Below are 22,077 nucleotides of genomic sequence, written 5' to 3' on the forward strand. Positions count from 1 at the left end.
GTCACTTTCATCCCTACCAACCAAGTGAACAATCCTACGGAAGGGTCATGACACGTCAATTTTAACTTTTAACCTTATAAAGCTTATCCATCCTCCTTCTCTATCTCTCCAATCTACACCCACCATATCTCCGATTGTCTTCTCTATGTCGATGGCTATCTGTCTGTCCATTTGTTCTAGGGGGTTATGAAAAATCTTTATCCAGAAAGGATTAATATTAAACTCATACCCCTCAAGTTTCTGCCCCTTAATGAAAGGTAGCATCGCAAATAAGCATTGGTTGAACAACCATGGAATCAAGTTTAAGATTCTCATTCTATCTTCAATGTTTCCAAATTTCACCAAAATCACATCTTCATTAAGAGCTACAAAGATAACTTCATCCTTTGTGAACCATAGTGATTTTAGAACCTAGTACATTGCCTCTCTATTTAATTTTTCCTTTGCCATAATCTTCCCCACTGCCTACGCTTCATAACCCTGTAGATTTTCATTATTTGTTTTGTACTTATCACCCTCTTCGAATCCTCTTCAGAAAAGTTCAGTCGTTCTAACATCTCATTATATCCTCCGCCATTCTCGAGGGGAATGAAACTGGAAAAACGTTTGCCAAAGGACCAAATGGACCAAAGCCCAGTTCTACAAGTAACCAAGAATCTGCTATAGAAACTGTAGAGAGAGATATGGTAACAAAACAACCTACAGAAAAAATGAAAAAATAAGAAAAACCAAAAAACAGGCGAAGAATAACCGAGCTAATACTAATAACTAATTAAAAGAGCCTAAATGACAGAAAGATAAAAAAAATACCTAAATCAAAAAATGATCAAACAGAGTAACCTGTGAAAAAATCTCAATAAAAACAATCATAACACAACAAAAGAAACCCAGGATACTCAATACAGAAGATAAAAACGAAACAACAACAAAACAAAACTCCTATCAAAATTAAAGAGAAGGAAATAGCACGAAAAATACGAACAGAAACAACTAAAACCCTATATATGGAAAAACTACGTACTTAAAGATAGTAAAAAGCATGCAACAAAGAATCGTCTTGTAATAAATGCATATAATTAAAACCCCAAGAAAATAATTTTTCAAGCACATTACATAGAAAAGTCAAACTTTCTAGCTATTAATGCATGTGAAAGGGGCGATTTCCATGCAAGAAAACGAGAGTTCATGCAAGAAAGCACGTAAAATGTAAGAATAACACATAAAATAAAGAAAAATAGTACACAAGGCGTAACGACAAGATTCACCGATTCATGAAGACCACCGTTCTCCGAAGCACTCCCATCGTAGATTTGACACAATGTCTACATCCACGTTAATTTCCACCGTACTATCCTCGGTTAGAACACTGACCCCGTCTTGGAAACTCCACTATACAGGGACACACAAAAACACACCTCCACTACCCAATTATTCAATTAAAGAATAAAGGAAGACACTCTAAAATAGAAAACAAGAAAAACAATCGCACCAATCGCACCAATCTTGGAGCAAATGTTCACGGGCTCTCTCCTCCTACTAGTATTGTTATTTCGATAATTATTATTTAGTTAAGGGGTAATACTTAAAATGCATGAAATGTTATAAAAACATACCCATATTATAAATTAGAGTTAATGATTTTCATTTTAAATTAGTCTCAAAATTTTAATACATTCTAATTATATGTTTAAACTATTTTTTCATTAATAATTAATTTAACCGTTAAAAGTCATGCCAATTCTTGTGGCATAAGTTAAAATGAAAGTTTTAAAGAAAAGTAAAACATTACTACATAAATTTTAAAAATTAATACTAAAATAAAGTAAAAAAAAAAGAGATTGTAAAGTTTCGAAAATCTCAAAATCAAGATTTTTACAATATTCATTTTTCTTTATTTTTTTTTCATTTTAAACTATAACAAATAAGATCTGACGACTCATTTAGCTATTAAATTAATGATTTTAGTAATGAAAAGGCCTTTTGATATAACCTAATAGTTTGGGGATGTAATCAAAATGTTTTAAAATTTAGGGACTGATTTAAAAAGGAGATTATTTTATGGATGCAGGGTGAATGTAACAGTCCATTTTTAGTGGTGTTAGAAACAGTAGTTTCGAGACAAAAAATCTGACGAGTGAGTCCATAAATATTATTATTTAATATTTACGAGTCAAATATAATATTATATTGAATTTTGATTTGATAATTTTTGCTAATTGAACGAATAGTTAAGTAAAGTGGTTTGTCCCTAAAACCAAGTGATTTTGAAAAATAAGATATTGGGACCTCATTTCCGTAAACCAAGCCCGTAAATATTATTATTAAATGGTTACAGAGTTTTTATATAGGTATATTTAAATTTGGTCTGGAAATTTTAGTGATTTGATAGTTAATTAAAGGACAAGGACTAAATTATAAAAATCATAAAATTCAATCGCTTTTAGTTTAAAAAGGGCTAATTGATTATAAAATCATAAGTTGGTGACTTTAAATGGTAAATAATCCTTAGTATCTATAGTGGACGGTTGTAAATAGATAAATAAACAGTTTATATGTTATTTTTATATTCAAATATTAGTTAAGTTATAATAAAACAAAAGTAAAAACATTTTTGTTCCTATTCATTCATTCTTCTTCCACCGAAACTAAAAAGAAATAAACACCATAGCTAAAGCTTAGTTCCGCCAAGCTTTAAATCAAATGCATCGTATGTATTTTTCATTTGTTTTTAATAATTTTTATGTTTTTGGGACCGTTGTAACTTAATCTAGCTAATCTAGGGACTAATTCGTAAAAAAATTACATATTTTAAGTTATGTTAGGATGAAATTATGATGTTTTTTAAAGTTTGATGACATATTTATAAGTTTGATATTTAAATAGGACTATTTTGTAAAGTGGGTTTGATTGATTTTAAAGTTTAAGGATTAAATTGTTAAAATAGGAAAGTTGCATGAAATTATTGTAAAAAATGATAAATATGGGCTGTATAGGGACTATAGAGCTAGCTTTGATTTGGTTAAATTGTGATAGATTTGAAAGTTTTGGGTTTAGGAACCAAATTGAATTAAAGGTAAAAGTTTAAGATAAAAGTGTAAAATGTTGATAAAGAGTGAACAAATGTGAATAGTATCATGTACTATGTAAAAGATGTTGGTGTTACAGTATCAAGCACTCTGTGGCGGTGTTATATTTATCAAGTACTATGTACTGGTGGTGGATATTGTATCAATGGCTTGAAATTTTGCATGTGTTACGAGTTCTATAAAGCTTGTGTGAATAGCATCGTGTATTGGTTAATGTCCCATTTGTCAGCTTGTGTGAGCATTACCCTCCCGCATATCTGAAGTCAATTTACCATTGTTATCCAAGCAAAACAATTAATTATTGAAATGGAAATGAAACAAGATGACATGATGAATTATGTTACTTTGATTATAATTTGGTATATGAATCTTGACATGTTATGTTTCGATGATTTGATTTATCCAAGCTTAACCATTTGACATGGTACAAACGATGAAACAAGGCAAATGAATGTAATTTCTATGTTATGCATGAATTGTAAACTTAAAATTGACAGGTATGTAATGTTTTGTTTTATGAACTTACTAAGCTTTATGTAAGCTTACCCTATTTGTTTATTTTGGCTCGATTATAACTGGCATGTAAATAGAGTTTTTGTATGTTTATGTTAATAGGTATCTTAGTGATGTTTTATGTCATTTGAAGTATATAATATGTATATTGATGTAATTCTAACTGATATTTAAAATAAGAAAATTAAATTTAAAATGTATGAAATATATAGAGATTTAGAACATATTTAAATTTTTATTCTATAATTTGACACAAATAAATAGTTATTCAAATGGAAAGGCAGTTGATTTATGCTAAACTTTTATAAAGTTTGAGATTATTGGTTAAATTTGCTTAATTAAATTGAAAATTTTAGTACCAAAATAGTTACTACAAAATCTTATAAAGTTTGAGATTATTGGTAATAATAAATTTAAATTTTTAAAAAAATTATTTAATCTTATTAATATAATATGTTAAATAGTTTTAAATAAAAAAAATAAGGGGTAGTATTTGGTATAATGGTAACTTATTTTGAACTTTTCATATTTTTTTTAACAAAAAATAAAAATGATAACTTGTTTTTAATATTTATTTATTTTATTTAATGGTTTTTTTGTTGAAAATTTCAGATTAACGCATAAAAAAATATTATCAAATACACTCTAAATCTTACCTTAATCAAATTCTAATATTTTCTGTTTATTATAATTCAATATTGTAATAATCAAATTAGATAAATCGATTGATTCAATTAAATTCAAAATTGGTATAACTATATCATCGGATTAAAAGACTTTCGAACTAGCTAAAAAATTGATTGAATGAAAATAGATTTGGAAAGTTAACCTCATAAATTTATATAAATTCCTAAAAAAAATTAAAATGAACCGGATTTAAGCTTTGTATCCAATATTTAAAAATTGATACTGTCGAAACCATTTTTTATTTAAAAACGGGGATCGACTTTTTGAAAACAAAACGTGGAGTCGCCACCAATCTTTTTGTTTAGGTGTGATTGGCTCACCTGATAAAACATTTTATTAAATCGATTTTGGTCTACGTAAATTTAATTAAAAAATGGGTTCGGGAGCCGGTTACGCATGAGGAAGGGTTAGCACCCTCACTACGCCCAAAATTGGTACCGAATTGATTAAATGTTGCCCTTATGTCCAAAATTAAAAAAAAATAAAATATGGTTCCTTCTAAAACTTTTGAGTGGTTCGAGTTGGTTGTCAAAACTTTCTCGTTTCAAAGGTATACAGCATCACGTCCGGCACGATAGGACACGGTCCTCCATACTCTCGAAAACATGATAAGCTTTTGACTTCCAAAAATTTATATGTTGCAAATCGCAAAAGGATGCCCAATTATTTAGTCCAACGAAAAATCGAAACCCGGCACGGTAGGGCATGATTCCTTGAACTTCCAAACATTGAACATTGCCTTGCTTTAAAATTTATAAAACACGAGTGAAATACTAAAGGAACATTCAATTATTTGGAACAAACCGGAAATCAAAAACCAGCACGATAGGGCACGATTCCCCGAATTTCCAAACCTTGAACATTGCCTTGTTTTAGAATTTGGAAAACACGAGTGAAATTCTAAAAGAATATTCGATTATTTTGAACAAACGAGAAACCGAAACCCAGCACGGTAGGGCATGATTTCCCGAATTTCTAAACATCAAACATTGCCTTCATTTTAAAGAATTTTCAAACGAATAATCATAAAACCAGCTTGAAATGCATTAATTTGACTTGAAATAAAATGGAATAATTAGTTTTAAAGAGTTGGAAATTATAAAGTGATATTTGTAAACCAAAAAGGAAAAATAAAAACATGGGATAATATGCATGTATGAAATACTATGATGGATGAATGAAGATAATATAATTCATTTAATCAACTAACAAAATAAACAATTAAATTCAACCAGTCTAAGAAAAATATTATCAATTTCCTAAGCATGAATGAAGAATAATCAATATAATAGTAATACAAAATGAAAATAATGTACAACAATAATATACATAGCCTAATACAACACAATCAAATGTAAAATATGCAAAACAAAATGAAAAATAAAAAAAATAATATGTATAAGACAAATTTAAAAGGATTAACACATAATGTGCTATAGATGAATTATTGAATTTGAAACTATTTGTAAAAACAAACTAAAGATATATATGCATTCATTAAAATATGTGTTATAGAATGAAAACTTTTAAATCAAATAATATATAAATGTTAAAAAATATTTATTAAAACACACTCAATAAAGAAAAATTTAATAATATATAGAATATGAAAGTACAGCAAGAATACATAATAAGATATAATTTTAAGAAATATACATAATAGGTTCACAAAACATATATATATATAAATAGATTTGAAAATAATTAGTTGCAAAAATTGCATGAGAATGTAAGACTAAATTAATTTTTTCCATAAGTCATACATGTAACAGATTTTAGAAACATAATTATGTACATAATAAAAAAAGCTATATGTATAAACACACGAATTTAGTAATGTATATATCTCAAACATAAATACCAATATATATACATGTATAGTAATAATGTAAAAAATATAAGACATGTGAGATTTTCCTTTAAATAACATCAATATATACTATGTAAATAAATTTAAAAGAGATTACACGTGCAAAATAAAATGAGATTAATAATATACATAGAATAAGATTAGCTCTATCATGAATCATATATATACTAATGTATAAAAACATTTATAAAAAACATTATACAAAATATTAAAACGATATGATAAAAAAATTTACAATGATGACTTTTAAGAAAACCCAATATAATTATTAAAATAGCTTGAAACATAAATGTGAGTAAACAAGAAATAAAAAAATATGAAATAAACACTTTAAAAAATGCCAGAAAAACTTAATTAAACTAAAATTAAAATGAAAGGGGAAATTTATAACTAATATAAACTTTCGAAATTAAAATGAGGATCAACGCGCAATACTTGTAAACGCACAGGGACTAGAACTGGAAATAATCCAGGTCCCAAAACGCTGAGCTTTGACATAGATCGAATTGCATTTATGCGCAAACTTTAGGGATAAATTTAAAAAATAGAGAAAATGGGAACAAGGCCTGATTGAATGTTAGCGCGAAAGGGGAGGATATAGCGTGTAATTATCCCTCTAAGGCCAAACACGCGGATTTCATCCGAACACGGGCCGAGTCATTGGGTCTTGGCTCCTAAACAGTGCCGTTTTGAGACCATTGAAACTGGCCGAAAACGACGTTGTCTGGTGTTCTTTACAAAAGAAAAAAAAACCCTAAAATACATTTGGTCATTAAGAAAAAATTAAAACCAAAGAAATCTAAGTTTCCTATCTCTTTGAATCGGTCAAATCCGACGGTTCCTTTCCCCCAACCGCCAGTTCACCACCGTAGTTGGCGGATAGCGTCGTATGAGGGCCAAACCCGATCCTATTGGAGGCCATATCTCTCTAATCCCCCTTTTAGCTTCGATCTCAACGAAGCAAACGAGGAATCAGAGGCGTTCTTCAAAAAAGATAAGTCCCTTTTCCCTCTTTTATATTTTTATGTGAAAGAACTATACAGTGGAACAAAAAGAAAAAACAATGAATCGAAACACTAAAAATAAATCTGAAATCACCTTTCGATTTTTAATGGTCTCTTGTGTATTTCAATATGCGTTTTTTTTCTCCTTTTCTTTTTTAAAATAATCTGGTTTTTCGGGCTTTATAGCCGAAAATACAATGCTATTGTCTATGCTTTGCTTGTTCTCTTGCTTCCTTTCTGCTCTGTTCTTGGCCTTTTGCTCTATTGTCTTGTTTCGTTTCCTTTTTTGCCCTCTTTTGCAGATGCACAAAGGTCAACGGGGCCGTAGATGGCCGTTTTGGTGCAACGGGACAAAGGGGAGCCAAACCTCAGGCGTTGGACGCGCCAACGACTCACGTGGGAGGGGTACGGCGCTAGGGGAAACTAGGGTTTCAAAATTGGCTTGGGTTTTGGGCCTATCGGGCTATCCAGGTTTTGGGTTAGGGGTTTAAAATTTTTGTTTGGGCCATTTGTAGATTGAGTTTTTGTTTTTTATTCTGTTTTGTGTTTGGGTTGATTAATAATAATTTTGGGCCCGAATAAATTTGAGTACCTACAGATACTAATATGCAATCTAAATCCATGTGGATATATAATCTTGATTAATTCGTTCAAATTTTTGTTACAAAATAAGAAACAACCCTGCAGTTTCTTCAAATCGATGAAGTCGTAAAACGTGGTGTGTGGTACATAATATAATATAGTTTGGTTCATAATTAATTATCTAACGTGAGGTACCTGATATAATTGAAGTACTGGACGAGCATAAGCAAAGAAGCGACGCGGGAAGCACCAAAAGGTGGCAAAAGAGGCCACTGGTCAACCTCTCACGTCCCCAAAAACAGATTAAAACACACACACCCCACAACCATTTCCTGTCTTCACATTGGACCATTTCCAACCAAACCAATTTCACTAGTCGAAAATAGTTGCGAATTACAACACCGATATTTCTGCTTCCTCTTTTGCATCTTTCTCTATCTACTTTTTCCTCTACCTTTCATCTTTGTTTTCCTTTTCCCTACAACCCTCTTCTTTAGCTTAGCCTTACCCCTGGAAATGAATCACAACCCTGACAAGTCTTCGAGTTTTAAGAGCGGAGACCATGACCATAAGAACTCGGTGCCACGGACGGAGTCCCTCAAGAGTTCCAAGGAAAAGGACCCTGCTGCAGCTGACAAGAATGAAACTAATGAACAACGAGGGGAAGCAAAGGAAGCTGAGATAAAATACACCTTGGAAAAAGCTTGGGAGGACATTCAACATTTCTTGTCGGGGGAGGAGGGTCTAGAGATTCCAGACATCATTGACAAGTATTTGGATCTCGTTGAACACAAAGTATCTAGGTTTGAAGTGCCTGAAAAGTCCAAGGGGTGTCCTGTTCCTGATCCTGAGGATGATGGGTGGTTTCATAAAGTTGTGGAGCAGATGTCTAAGCTGCATAGACATGTTTCCACAGTCTTCAAATCGGATTCCAATCGGGGTCCTTTGATCAACCGCATTGGGAGGATTCACCAACGAGTTATGAGTTATTTGGAGGATGAGTTCAGGGTTCTCCTGGAAGAGTCGAGAACCGTAGAGGCTGCTGCAGATCAAAGCCCTGATGCTGGTCAGGATCAAGCAAAAGAGGAGCCCAACTTTCCAGGGTATTCTAAACAAGTTTTGGCCACCTTGAATAAAATTTCCAAGCTGATGATTTCTGGGGGATATGAGTTCGAATGCTACGAGGTGTACATGGTCACCAGGAGGAATACAATTGAGGAGACCTTGAACAAGCTAGGATTCGAGAAGATTAGTTTGGATGACATACAAAGGATGCAATGGGAAGCAATGGAAAGGGAGATCCCTCCATGGGTCAGGGCCTTCAAAGAATGTGCTAATATCTACTTCTCGGCGGAGCACAAGCTCGCCCAAACCATCTTCTCCGACAACCCTTCTGTAGCTAAAAGCCTCTTTGCCAACCTCATCCGTGTCCTCTTTCTTCAACTCCTCAATTTCGCTGAAGCTGTTGCCCTTAGCAAGCGTTCCACTGAGAAACTCTTCAAATTTCTTGACATCTATGAGACCTTGCAAGATCATTCTTCCGCCATTGATAGTCTGTTTCCTGAAGAATGCGCCAAAGAGCTCAAGGCAGAGTTAACGGCGACTCGGAGCAAGATTGGCGAAACCGCGATTTGCATTTTTTGTGATCTTGAGAATTCAATCAAGTCTGATACAGGAAGAACCCCAGTTCCTGGAGGGGCAGTTCATCCTTTAACTCGCTATACAATGAATTATCTCAAATATGCATGTGATGAGTATAAGGACACCTTGGAGCAAGTTTTCAAGGAACATTCAACGAGCAAGCCTCGGGATTACCAAGGCAACTCTCAGAGCAACAATGATGAAAATCAATCCCCATTTTCAAGGCATTTGATAAAAATAATGGACTTGTTGGACTCCATTCTAGAGGCAAAGTCTAAGCTTTACAAGGACGTGGCCTTGAGCAATATTTTCATGATGAACAATGGACGCTACATCTTGCAGAAGATCAAAGGGTCTCCGGAGATCCACCAAGCGATGGGGGATAACCGGTATAAGAAGAGATCATATGAACTTAGGAACTACCATCAGAGTTACAAGAGAGAGACTTGGATGAAGCTCTTAGATTGTTTAAACATGGAGGGGCTGAACGTGAATGGGAAGGTGGTGAAACCAGCGCTGAAAGAGAGATTCAAGAGCTTCAACGCCAAGTTCGAAGAAATTCACAGGACCCAAAGCTCGTGGGTGGTGTCCGATAAGCAAATGCAATCTGAGCTGAGGGTTTCCATAGCAGGTGTGATTATACCAGCATACAGATCCTTCTTGGGAAGGTTCTCGGGATACTTGACCCCTGGAAGACAAACAGAGAAGTACATTAAGTTCCAGCCTGAAGATATAGAGGCTTACATTGAAGGACTGTTTGATGGAAGCACTAGTTCCATGCCAAGGAGGAAAGCATAATTGAGAAATCATTAAAGAAAGGAAAATTCGGCCCTTTTTGTTTTCTATCAAGAAAACCAAATCAAGGTGGTAAGGATTTGGGAGCTCTTTTTCTCTTCTTTTTTTGTTGTTGCTTTTAGGGGGCTAAGATGCTTGAATTAGATGTGCATATGCCACCATAGTAACTAAACACGCAGTTTGGTGATTAGCAGGTATACAATTATTTTTGCTCTTTTCTTCCAAATTCATTGAACCTACTCCAACTTTATGATTTTGATCCATGTAATTTCTTCTTGCATTTTTCTAAACCTTTTTCAAGTACTCGTATGAGGAACATGATTTTGATTGTAACCTTTTTCCTTGGTGATTTTGATTTGTGTAGCTTCAATTACTTTTTTAAGAAAAGAGGAGCTCAAACCCTAACAACACAATCTCTATCATAATCAATGCTCCTAAAAGAACATTCTCTACACCTACAGGAGGAAGTTCATAAATCTAAAGATTCCCTCTCCCATGCAAAGTTTGAGTTTCGATGGAAACCAACAATCCGATTCTCCAAGGGACTGCGAATTACTCCTCCTAAAACAACTTTTTTCAAATCTCCTTTCTATAGTTGCCCAAACCTCAAAACTAGTGTGAGCATTTGTAAAATAGATCAAGACTTCATGATTTACTGTTGATAGCAGCCACGATGCTAGCAGCTTATATTGCTGTCTATGCAACACATTCTCAAGATTCTCCATTAACTGCCCATCTTTATTAGCCAAGAACTGAGATGGAATACCAATTGTTCCTAACACAAAACCTTGCACATCATACCCTTTATGCATTCGCATAAATTATACTATATTAAATTACAAAGTTTAGGCTAAAAATGGAAATAAACGCTTATTTCGCATTAATCTTTTTTGGCTTATTTACTTCATAATTTCTTTTAAAGATTGATCCCTTTCCAAATCTTATTGAAATCATTGTGCTTAATAATCTTTTTAAAATTATGATATTAGTCCCTATTAAATTTTAATTATTACTTTTAGTTCTGAAATAACTTTTTATTAGTCATGATGAATTTGAATAAATTTTTTATACTATTTATTAAATTGAATATTATCTAAGTATATTTTCAACAAAATTGATTGATTCTATCTCTAATAATATATATTAACAATGTAATGAAAATTTCAAATTTTTATTTAAAAAACTACAAGAATTTTAGTTTATGTTATTTTTTTAAAAGTTAGTTTAAACGTTTTTAAATAAATAAAATTAATTATGATTAAAATATGGTAATACTAATTTTTAAAAAAGTCATATAAAGTATGTGAGGCATATCTTAAATAACATATTCAAATAAATATATATGACACGAATATTCTTTTATTTTTCTATATTGATTTATATATTAATTAAATTATTGTAACTTTTACAATAGTTACATATTTGTGTAATAATATGAATATATAGCTAAGGGTGTTTACTGCCTCAAGTGTGACTTAGGTTTGAGTCGCGCTAATCGTATTTGTTGTTCGAACTTTGTCCTGTTATTGTAATTCACTAATTCACCATATATTATATCGATTAACTACTATCATAAAATTTAAGAGATTCATCTGGGTGTTAACTTCATGTTTTTTTGATGAGTAAAGTGTGAAAGTTTTTGATAATTAATTTGTGGGGAATACAAGTTATCCTACGTTAAAACTTAAAAGGAGTGAATATATTAGAGATTTGGACTTGCATGTTAGTTTTTAGATGACGATTTTTGAGAGTAAGAAATGAAATGAAAATGGCGATAGAGGAGTGAATGGCACATGCAAAGAGGTAAAATAGTGTTATGGCTCAATTTCCAACATAAATCCTTCCATTATCAAACTATTGATTGAGCTGTTAGGAGAGTTTTATAATTCTTTTAAGGGACAATCACTTTTTTTTCTTTCACCAAGTCATTTTAATTATTCATTTAATTTTTAGGTTTTTTTTTTTATACTTGAACTTGAATTTTTTTGTCAATCACCCAAATATGGATGGAAAAGTTCACATTTATTAACTTTGCTGATCTGACATATACATGGATTGTCACATGGATGACACATTAACATTTAATTCATTTTAAAAATTTTAAATATATATTTTTATATTTTTTATACTTTTAAATACTTTTAATGATTTTTAATTTTTAAAAATAAAATTTATAATTTTTAAATTCTAAAAAATAATTAAATATTAATAAGTTATCCACGTGTTAAAAAAGTTAACTTTTTCATCCATTTTGAAGTGATTTGATAAAAAAACGTAAGTTTAAAATGTAAGAAAAGTGAAAATTAAATAGAGAGCTAAAATATTTTTTTTAAAAAATTAGAGGACTAAATAAATTATTATACTAATCCTAAATTATAAAGTGAGATATATGTCATCTCAAAAATTTTTTTGATTTGATTTCTTGAACGATTTCTAAAGTTTTCCTATATCCATTATTTCATATATATATATTGTTGTTAGTACAATATAATTTAATTAAATCTTTTAAACTTACTTTTATTAGTACAATATAATTTTAATTTGTTCTTAATAATAGCTTTTTTTAAATTTATATTATTATTTTTTTAATAATTTTCATACCAATAAAACTAAAACTCCATCCGCTAATATTTTATTATTAAATATTATTTATTAAATTTCAATTCTTAGTACAATATAATTCAAGTTTTTCATTTGGTTATTAAAAACATTTATTTATTGCAAAAATAAGAGGAAACAATTTATTCAAATTAATTTTTAAGAATAATTTTTTATTACAAAATTTGGAAAACCATTTTATTTTTATATTATGTATGTCTATTTTAAGGTGTATGTTCGGTATTTGTAATTGTCTCTCTCCAAAATATTGTCTTCAAGATTTGAACTTATGTCCTCCCATTAAAAGTGTAATATGTCTTATCATTACACACAAATAATTTTTTAAATAAAATATATCCCAAACGGTTTTTTATTTAAATCGGTAAATAATTTATTACCAAATTATTTTTTAAAAAACATTTTACTAACCAATTATAATTGATCCTAATATCAATTATAAATTTTTAAAAAGTGATTCTAATATTATGATATTTTAAACCTTTGTAATCATATTATCTTGAAAATATTAAAAATTTTAAAAAATTATGAACCAATTTATTTAATTTTAATTATTAAATATAATAATCTTATGCATCGCACGGATAAAAAAAATTAGTATATATATCATATAGCAGGGTTTTTGAATAATTTAGATAAGTTTAAGTTCTAAATGAATTATTTTTTTGATAAATACAAGACACATCAACATTTAATTAATCGAAGGTATAGTTAAGTAATCTTACTATTAAGTTTTAGAATATGTAATTATACAATAATGTTAATTAAGGTAATGCTAACTAGAATACCTAATCTTACAATTAATTTAAGGTCAGATTGAACAACTTTAATTAAGGTTTGCACGTCACAATAATTAGCATCAAACGTGATTCAGGCTATTTTATTACAAAATACGGATTTTAATTCCTTAATTATGGAAATCAAATAATGAAGATTTTAGAGAATGAACTTCTTTTACAAAATAATTAAAAAAATAATCAAAAGGAATGATTTCTATGGAAGTGTAATTATGGATCCAAAATTCAATTAAACTCGGTAGTTACTAATACGAATAAAAGATCATGGTCATTAGACATGTCAAGCACTAAAATTCAGAGCTTAATTGAAATGATTAATCAATAAATGAATTAGGTTTGGTGGTTAAAAAGTTAGTGTTATTGATAGTATCTATTTTTTTTTCAACAACGTTCGGAAAGTACATTCGTTTCAATTAGTAGAATTTGTAAATTCCGCAATAACATCGATTCAAATTTAATCTTTCAACTCAATTACTCAATATTTTCAATTCTTGTTGAATCTTTCGATAATCTTGACAAATCTCAAAATCAATCATTAGCTCGTGTATAAATGTCTCTTGAAGGACCTGTTCTAGCTGCATCGGATCAGATTTGATCGTAAGGAACACCGATCGGGCTCCAGGTGAATGTGTTCTTTTACAAGAGAATCTAGGCAAACCATGTGTAGGTTTAGGGACCTGTTCCACCTGGCCCGACCCGAAGGCCATCCCAAAATGTGGAAAGGTTTGGGTAAAAATATAGGTTCGGAAAATGGGTTTGGACAAAAAAATAAGACCCATTTAAAAAACAGGCTGGGCTATGGTAAGACATTTTTTGCCCGGGCCCGACCTGGTCCAAATTTACTAAAGGACAAAAAATTTGCTTTTTTTTTTTAATATTATTTTCTTGTTGTTTTCTTCCTATTTTGCTACAATTTTACTATTATGTTGCTACTATTTTGTTGTTATTATTTGGATATTGTATAAAACTTATTTTATTGTTAATTTTATTATTATTTTAAAGGCATTTATTAATTTTGTTATTATTGTAGAGACATTTGTTTGTTAAGTTACATCTATCTTAGTGTTATTTAAGTATGCATATTTTTTAAAATTTATTTTCAATTTATTGAGAAATATTTATTTTGATTTTTTAGTATTTTTGATGTATTATATATATTTAAAAATTATATAAAAAATTAATATGAGAGGGCTGGACCCAGGTTTTAGCATTTTATCCAGATTGGGTTTGGGCAAAATTTTAGACCTATTTTTCGGGACGAACCTGAGCAAATGGCCTGAATTTTTAGTTTAGCCTGGCCCGACCTGACTCGACTCAGCCCATGAACACCTCTAGTAGTGACTTTAGTGATTAAGATGTGAAGTTTTTTTATCGGGATTTGCTTAAATTTTTAAATGCTCAACTTGATTTAATGATAAAAAATGGACGAAGATTTGCATTTCCTTTAAGGAAGAGTATTTCTTTGAATTTGGATTTTTTTTTTCTTTACAATTATAATCTGCATTACTCCAAATTACTGTACATGGACCTAACCATGTGATTTCAAACAAAATCAAAGTTTCCAATGTCATCAACAAAGGAAAAAGAAAAAGAAAAGGAAATTAATTACACGATAAAAAAAGTTGGGGGGAAAAAAGACAAAAGAAAAAAATGAGTTTTAAAAATTTTTTTTTAGATTATGACATTACCATAACGTCATTTACGCCATGTGTCACAATTTTTTGCCGCCACATGTCTAGAACTTAACGATGTTAGGTTTGGATACCAATATAGTGGATGGAAAAAAAATTTGGGTACTTATCTAGGACAAAAAAACCCATAAATACTAATCTGGAAGAAGTAAACAAATTTGGATACCAATTTTATATTTATCCATTTTCTAAAAATAAGCTAAGTTTTCTTCTAATATAAATAAATATTTTAAAATAACTATTTTATAAATTCTGATAACTTACTGGACCATTTCTGTTACTAATGTAATCTTTCAAATTTGAACTTAACGTCTAAATTGAGTTGGAGAGGTTATAAGACAACTCAATTTGTTTAGTTAAAATAACATTCAATTAAATCTGATATGTACTAATACATATAAACGACTATCTAAATTAATATTTAAATATTTTTTTGTTAATTTATTTATGGTATAAGTACACCATTTTGTTTGTAAGTTAGTTCATAGAAAACATTTATATTATTTATATGTATTCTGTTTCTTTTTAATATTTATTTTTTACAATTTTTTTAAGTTGATTAGTATGGTTAACTATTTAGGTATAGATTTTAAGTCTACAACAAATTGTTTCAATATAAATTTTAATATTAATCTTAAAAAATAAATAGTTTAACGAATATTAGTATTAAAAAAATTTAAAACATGTAATTTATAAAATATTATAAATATAATTAATAATTACTATTTAAATTTGAAAAAGAAAACATATTTTTAAAAATTTTAACATTTTAAAAACTCATATATAAAATGACATTGCAAAAATAAATTATAAATAAAAAAACATATTATGAAACTCTAGTATTTGACCTATTGATCAATGGTGTTCATCATATTTCCAATATCGTGAGGTTAATTTGTAGGCAATACTTAGATAGTATTAATTTAAATGAATGTGTGTGTGAGTTTGAAATTCTTTATTATATAAGAAAACATATTACAAAATTTAACATGTAATGTTGTGCATTGTTGATACGATTTTGTATTTTGATTTAATTTTGTGTATGCTGTAAATTGGAATTATTTTTATGTAATTACAGTACATTCTAATTTTGGTCAATGTTTATTTAAACAGTCTCGTATGATTAATTTTGTATAATAAAATTTATTTTTTTGAATAATTTACGTGTAGTTATGATTCATTTTGGAATTGTAATGTGGAATTTATATAATATATATTTTGTATTTATATTTAATACAATATATATTTATAAGAATAATTTTTAAAATTTATTAAACTCATATAAGATAAATTTATTATGGAATATTAATTTTACAAATTTATTTTTAAACATGTAATTCAATATATTTTAATTATTACACAGGATAAAAAATTAATTAATTATAATAATACGAGTTCTAAGATTTATTTATATAATATTGAAATAAGGGATGAAGGTTGCACGGATTGATTTCGTGTCAAATAGGTATTTACCGATTTATACAAGTCAAGATAAAATATTTAGATTTGATGATTGTTTTTGTTATGTTTACATTAATTATAAATTAAATATACACATTATTATTTTAAGGGATAGTGACAAAATTGAGCCTTGTACTTTAATAAAAATTTTAATTTGGTACTTGAAATTTTAAACTATAAAAAGAGGGAGTTGGTTAAAAATTTCCCTTTTTTGTTTTTGAAGTGAAAAGTAAATAAAATGGCGAAAAACTTTTGTTTCCCGAAAATCATCATGGCACCCAAAAACTACAAGGAGTGGGCTTATGAGTATAGAGATTGTTAGTCCCATGCCATTAACAATTTTTATTTATTTATCAAACAACAAATTTTGTGTAAGCTGAATATCGAAGATACCCACACATTGAGACAAATCTAGTGAATATGTATTTATGAACCCAAACTGTGTCATGTTTAATAAAACATCTAAAATGCCTCGGTGACTTGATAAAATAAAAAGAAAATCCCAGCTTGACTCCACCGCCATAATGCTTTTTTCCGGCCAACAAAAGGTTACCAAATTGTCATTCTTAGAAACCCAACCAACCAAATCTCTTTAAAGTTAAAACGATTTTTAAATTAGTTGCTTTGCTTGAGCATGATGATTGATTAAAGTAGAGAGATAAATTTTGTCATTTTAATTATTAATACAATGTGTGTGCCTCGTGCATGTTCAACATCACAACTCATATATTTTATGGACTCACAAACTAAATCTTAATATTATTTTCTAAAAATAATTTAATTTTAAATTTTAACTTTTACAATATATTTTCCTTATCTTTTTTCATATGCTAAGATTAATGGAATTTACCTCCAACAAAAATATTTTTTATATAAAAAAAAACAACAACAAAGGAATTAATAGATTCCAAACTCAAAAAGGAACCAAACGCTCCAGTTCATACAGTTAACCGCACGAAACCTTCTGCGAAACAAAGAAACGCACTTCGAAACAAAACCCTAATCCCCAAATAGAATGATGTTTTCCCTAATTCACTCTCCATGACCACCACTATCGGCCCACCTTTTATACTCACCCGCCGTTGATTTTAGCCTGCGTCTCCTGCAGTCGCCTTTTGCAGGTTCTCTCTCTTTTCTTTCTCCTTCTCCTTCTCCTTCATTCTCTATTTCTTAGCGTTTTCTTTGTTTAATTATTATTCTGGCACCGCTAAGTTTTTGTAAAAATCATTCCTTGATTAGTTCTTGCTTTCAAGTCCTTATGCTTCAATTTTATTTTGTAGCTTAAAGAGTGCTGCTTCAAATTCACAATTTTGTTTCTTAAATAGGAGACTCACTCTCATTTTTCTTTTTCTAACTTGAAACCAACTGATGGTGATTTCAGTATCATTATTCCATGATATTCTCTGACTAGTGGGGTGTCATGTGACCAAAACAAAATAAAAAGAAATAATAATAATTTTATTTTAGCAGTAAAAAGATAAATTTGAATTATATATCCTATGAAAGAGGGAAAAATATTAAATTTTGAATAATTTTATGAATCAGGAATTGTTTAGTTGTGGAATATTAGTTAAGGTTATTGCTATATAAGCTGCACTTTTATTGGAGTAAACTTTCAAAGCATATCATCCTTTCACTAAAATGTTTGTTGTTTATATGAACTTTGCAATTCAGTATGGTTTTGCTTAGTTAGCATGCATGTTTTGTAATTCAGGTTGTGGCTTCTGTTGAAAGGTTGGATTTTGAAGGTCTCTACTGTTTGTCATTGTTGCTCAGCCTTCAGTAGCAACAATGGGAAGTTCATTTAATGCTCAAATCTTGGTGGAAAAGCTAGCCAAGCTTAATAACTCACAAGCGAGCATAGAGAGTATCCTTTCAGAAAATAATTGCAGATTCTGTGCTTCTTTGCCTATTTAGGACGGTTATTTTTTGGCCGGTCTTGCTTTCGTTGTGGGGTCATGTTTTTCACCAACTGGCAGGCAAAATAATTGATCAGATACTCATTTATTACTTCTCATACATAAGTTACTGCTTATGTTGCTTTGATGTGGCTATCTAGTTGCTGTCTAAGTTACAGAAAACGAACTTTTAAAGCTTATTTTTGCATCCTTAACTTGTTAAGCTTTGTCACATTGGTGTATTTTCCATATGAATAAGGCAAAACAAGTTGTTGAAACTTGGGACAGACAATTTCATTGCTCCCCACGTGAGCAGAGATTGGCCTTTCTGTATCTTGCCAATGATATTTTGCAGAATAGCAGGCGTAAGGGTTCAGAATTTGTTGGTGAATTTTGGAAGGTTCTTCCTAATGCTCTTCGTGATGTGATTGAAAACGGAGACGTGTTTGGAAGGAATGCTGCATTGCGTTTGGTATAGCCACCTAAACTTCCGTATAGATCTTGTTTTCTTGGGCTTTTAATTGAAATCTAAGTGAAGGGTTAAATATGACTTATGGCCCTGATTCATGACCTAAAGTGACAAAGACAAAGTGCTTAACTTGTCTTGTAAAATGGAAGACCTGAATGGTTGCACTTAGGTTCCTTAAGAATGTGATATTGCTACTAAATAAAGTTAAATTGACAATGCTAAGTTTATGCTCATAATATGATGACATAATGCTTCTGTTGCCAGTGTCATGTCGATCCTCACTTTTTGTCCACTTCTTATTCTAATAAATTTGTCTATAACTAGGCATAGGCTGAGTTTCAAACATCACTTATATTAGTATCCATTGGGTTCTGATTGGTTGAAAGTACTTGCACTTTTCCTGGTGGTGCTTATTTAATTGTCAAGGTCCAGCAGTTGAGCTTTTGTTTCAGTACAACTATGTTTCTAGGTGGAGTTCACTGTCTTGGTTTTTATTGTGGTGTTTGTGTAATTTCTGACAAATGAAATGCTGTTAATGGAACAATCATTGGACAATACAAGGTTTTTTTTTTTTTAACTTTATTGTTATATTGTGTATGGTTGGTTAGTATTTTCTTTCAATACATATGTACTTTAAATTCATGCTGTGATACTGTTTCAAATGATCAATTTCCAAATATATCTTTTTTTCCTTTTACTTTTGAAATTTAGATCCGTATATGGGAAGAGAGAAAAGTATTTGGTTCTCAGGGACAAATTCTTAAGGAAGAGCTTGTCGGCAGACAATCAGAAAACAATAATAGAAATGGCAGGCATGTAGGTGTAAAGCTGGTAAGATAACTTCCATGTGGATTGCATTTTCTGTTTTGCAGTTAAGTTTTTGTCATGGACTAATGTCATTTCTCCTTTATATTTGTCCTAGCAGAAGCAACCTGTTAGAAATACAGTGGACAAAATAGTGTCAGCCTATCAAGTTGTTTATGGTAGTCAGATGGATGAAGATGTTATATTCAGCAAATGTAGGAATGCTATTAGTTGTATCGATAAAGTAGATAAAGAAATTGGCACCGATGTCAATACAGGTATGATCTGCATTGCTAATTTTGCCAGCATATTTGAGTTGTACTTTTGTTGCTTATTAAGAAGTTAGTACCTTTAACTACTATTCATCATCCTTGTTGGCTATTACCACATCGTGAGACCAAATATTTCTCATTTGAACAATGATTAATTACCATGGAGGCTTTGTTCATATCTCAAGACACTTATCGTTTTTCAATCCCAATTCCTTTGAACAGGGCAGTTCCATGGATCTGCACTTGTGGAGGAGGTCCAGGGTCAACATGTTGTATTGAGGGATTGTATTCAGCAGCTAACGGCTGTTGCATCATCAAGAGCTAGTCTAGTCTCACATTTGAGAGAGGCTCTTCAGGAGCAGGTTACTTTGACTAATCTAATTACAGAAATATTATTTGTGGTTGTTTTAAAAAAAAAAGCTGATTTACTTTTGTTGCCAGGAATTCAAGTTGGAGCAAGTTCGTGCTGAGCTTCAGGTCTGACAGCATACACTTCAATATCTCAATTTGAATATATTTAAAAAATTGCTACTAATGTAAATACATGCATTCTGATATTGCTCATCATTTTTTACAGGTGGCACAGTCCCGATCGGAACATGCCGGTAACATCTGCAGGCAATTTTTAAATATTGACAATCCCGAGTTGGTAGCTGAGCAAAGTTCAAAGGAACCTCACACATCTATTGCACCTCAAAGTTTTATTCCATCAGCTACAGAGCAATCAGCTCCTGTGATGTATGCCCGGCAAGCATCTTTTCCTGATAATTCTGGCCGCAATGAGGAAGATCCTCGGAAATCTGCAGCTGCTGCAGTAGCAGCGAAGCTAACTGCATCAACATCCTCTGCGGAGATGCTTTCCTATGTCTTGTCTTCCCTTGCTTCTGACGGTGTCATCGGTAATCCTATGAAAGACTCGTCTGGTGATTACCCTTCTGAGAAGAGATCTAAGCGTGAGAATGACCAGTCTTACATACCATCTCAGAGTCCGCAACCAGCCTCAGTTCCACCATTCTTGCATCCTGAATCGCACCAACACAATGTTGTGACCACTACCCAGCAGTTGACTCTAAATGAGGTGCCACCTCCTCCATCATCGTCTCCTCCACCTCTGCCACCACTGCCGCCTATGCCACCGTATGCTGTGACCCAGTACATGCCAACTGCTGGATCAATAAATGGGGCGACATTTAGCTATAGCATGACATCACAGCAGCCTTCCTTGCCTGGTTATTCCATAGCTGGAGCTGCAATGAGTGGCATCTCCTTATTTGCCACATCATCAACTAATTCTTACCAGAGTTTCCAAAGCTCTGAAGGTTTTCATAACCAGCCGTCATCCTTGCCAACGGCACCTATTTCTCGACCGTAGAAGTTCAGATAGGATGCTTTAAAATGAATTGTTCTTGTTAGATAGACTTGGTTATTCAGAAACTAATCCTCTCAGCAGTCGGCACAAGACCAATCTTTGTTCTGCATGTGCACAATGTAAATTTCTTGTAACTCACATATATCAATTGTGTTCGAGTCTTTGTTATTTAAAACTATTTATGGCATTCTTGGATTGTATAAGAAAACCTTATGTGAATACCTTGTGTTTTTAACATACCCTAACATGCTATCGGAATTTTTTTTCCCCTGATAGTTGAAGAGGGGCACAGAGGAGTGTGGTGGTGGTGAAACAATGGCGTGAGTATGACGTGTCAAGTGGTTTTTTTAAATATATATTATCAAAACCAAGTAAATATCATGTCTGGCTTTCGGACAGACAGACGGGGGCCAGAGAAGACATGAAGTGGAAAATAGATATGAAACATAGCATTGTCTGATGTTTGGCTGTGCCTAAGACTCAAACCCGGGCAGTAATAACAGTCGTATCATCATGACACAC

The 22,077-nt window shown here is 31.1% G+C and overlaps 2 protein-coding genes and 1 long non-coding RNA gene across 4 annotated transcripts; 2 read left to right on the forward strand and 1 right to left on the reverse strand.

Annotated features, from left to right (window-relative positions):
• Positions 1–293: 293 nt before the first annotated feature.
• LOC121229144 (uncharacterized) lies at positions 294–1,568 on the reverse strand. Its single transcript, XR_005926750.1, has 2 exons — positions 1,266–1,568; positions 294–699 (listed from the first exon to the last, which is right to left on the reverse strand). It is a non-coding gene; the product is annotated as an uncharacterized lncRNA (long non-coding RNA).
• A 5,100-nt stretch (positions 1,569–6,668) lies between these two features.
• Positions 6,669–10,516, forward strand: LOC107948498 (exocyst complex component EXO70B1). The gene has a single exon (XM_016883067.2). It carries the CDS (start codon positions 8,259–8,261, stop codon positions 10,179–10,181), a length of 1,923 nt encoding a protein of 640 aa, XP_016738556.1. The 5' UTR covers positions 6,669–8,258; the 3' UTR covers positions 10,182–10,516.
• A 7,124-nt stretch (positions 10,517–17,640) lies between these two features.
• On the forward strand, positions 17,641–21,774 carry LOC107948497 (regulation of nuclear pre-mRNA domain-containing protein 1B). Of its 2 annotated transcripts, none has more exons than XM_041112537.1 (8): positions 17,641–17,864; positions 18,458–18,610; positions 18,866–19,113; positions 19,822–19,941; positions 20,033–20,192; positions 20,409–20,548; positions 20,628–20,663; positions 20,764–21,774. In XM_041112537.1, exons 2-8 carry the CDS (start codon positions 18,535–18,537, stop codon positions 21,556–21,558), a joined length of 1,575 nt encoding a protein of 524 aa, XP_040968471.1. In that variant the 5' UTR covers positions 17,641–17,864; positions 18,458–18,534; the 3' UTR covers positions 21,559–21,774. The 2 variants fall into 2 exon arrangements, with proteins under 2 accessions (XP_040968471.1, XP_016738555.1); XM_016883066.2 differs by having other exon boundaries at positions 17,642–17,864; positions 20,036–20,192.
• Positions 21,775–22,077: the final 303 nt, after the last annotated feature.

This window comes from Gossypium hirsutum, chromosome A05, assembly GCF_007990345.1.
Source record: "Gossypium hirsutum isolate 1008001.06 chromosome A05, Gossypium_hirsutum_v2.1, whole genome shotgun sequence".
NCBI lineage: Eukaryota > Viridiplantae > Streptophyta > Magnoliopsida > Malvales > Malvaceae > Gossypium > Gossypium hirsutum.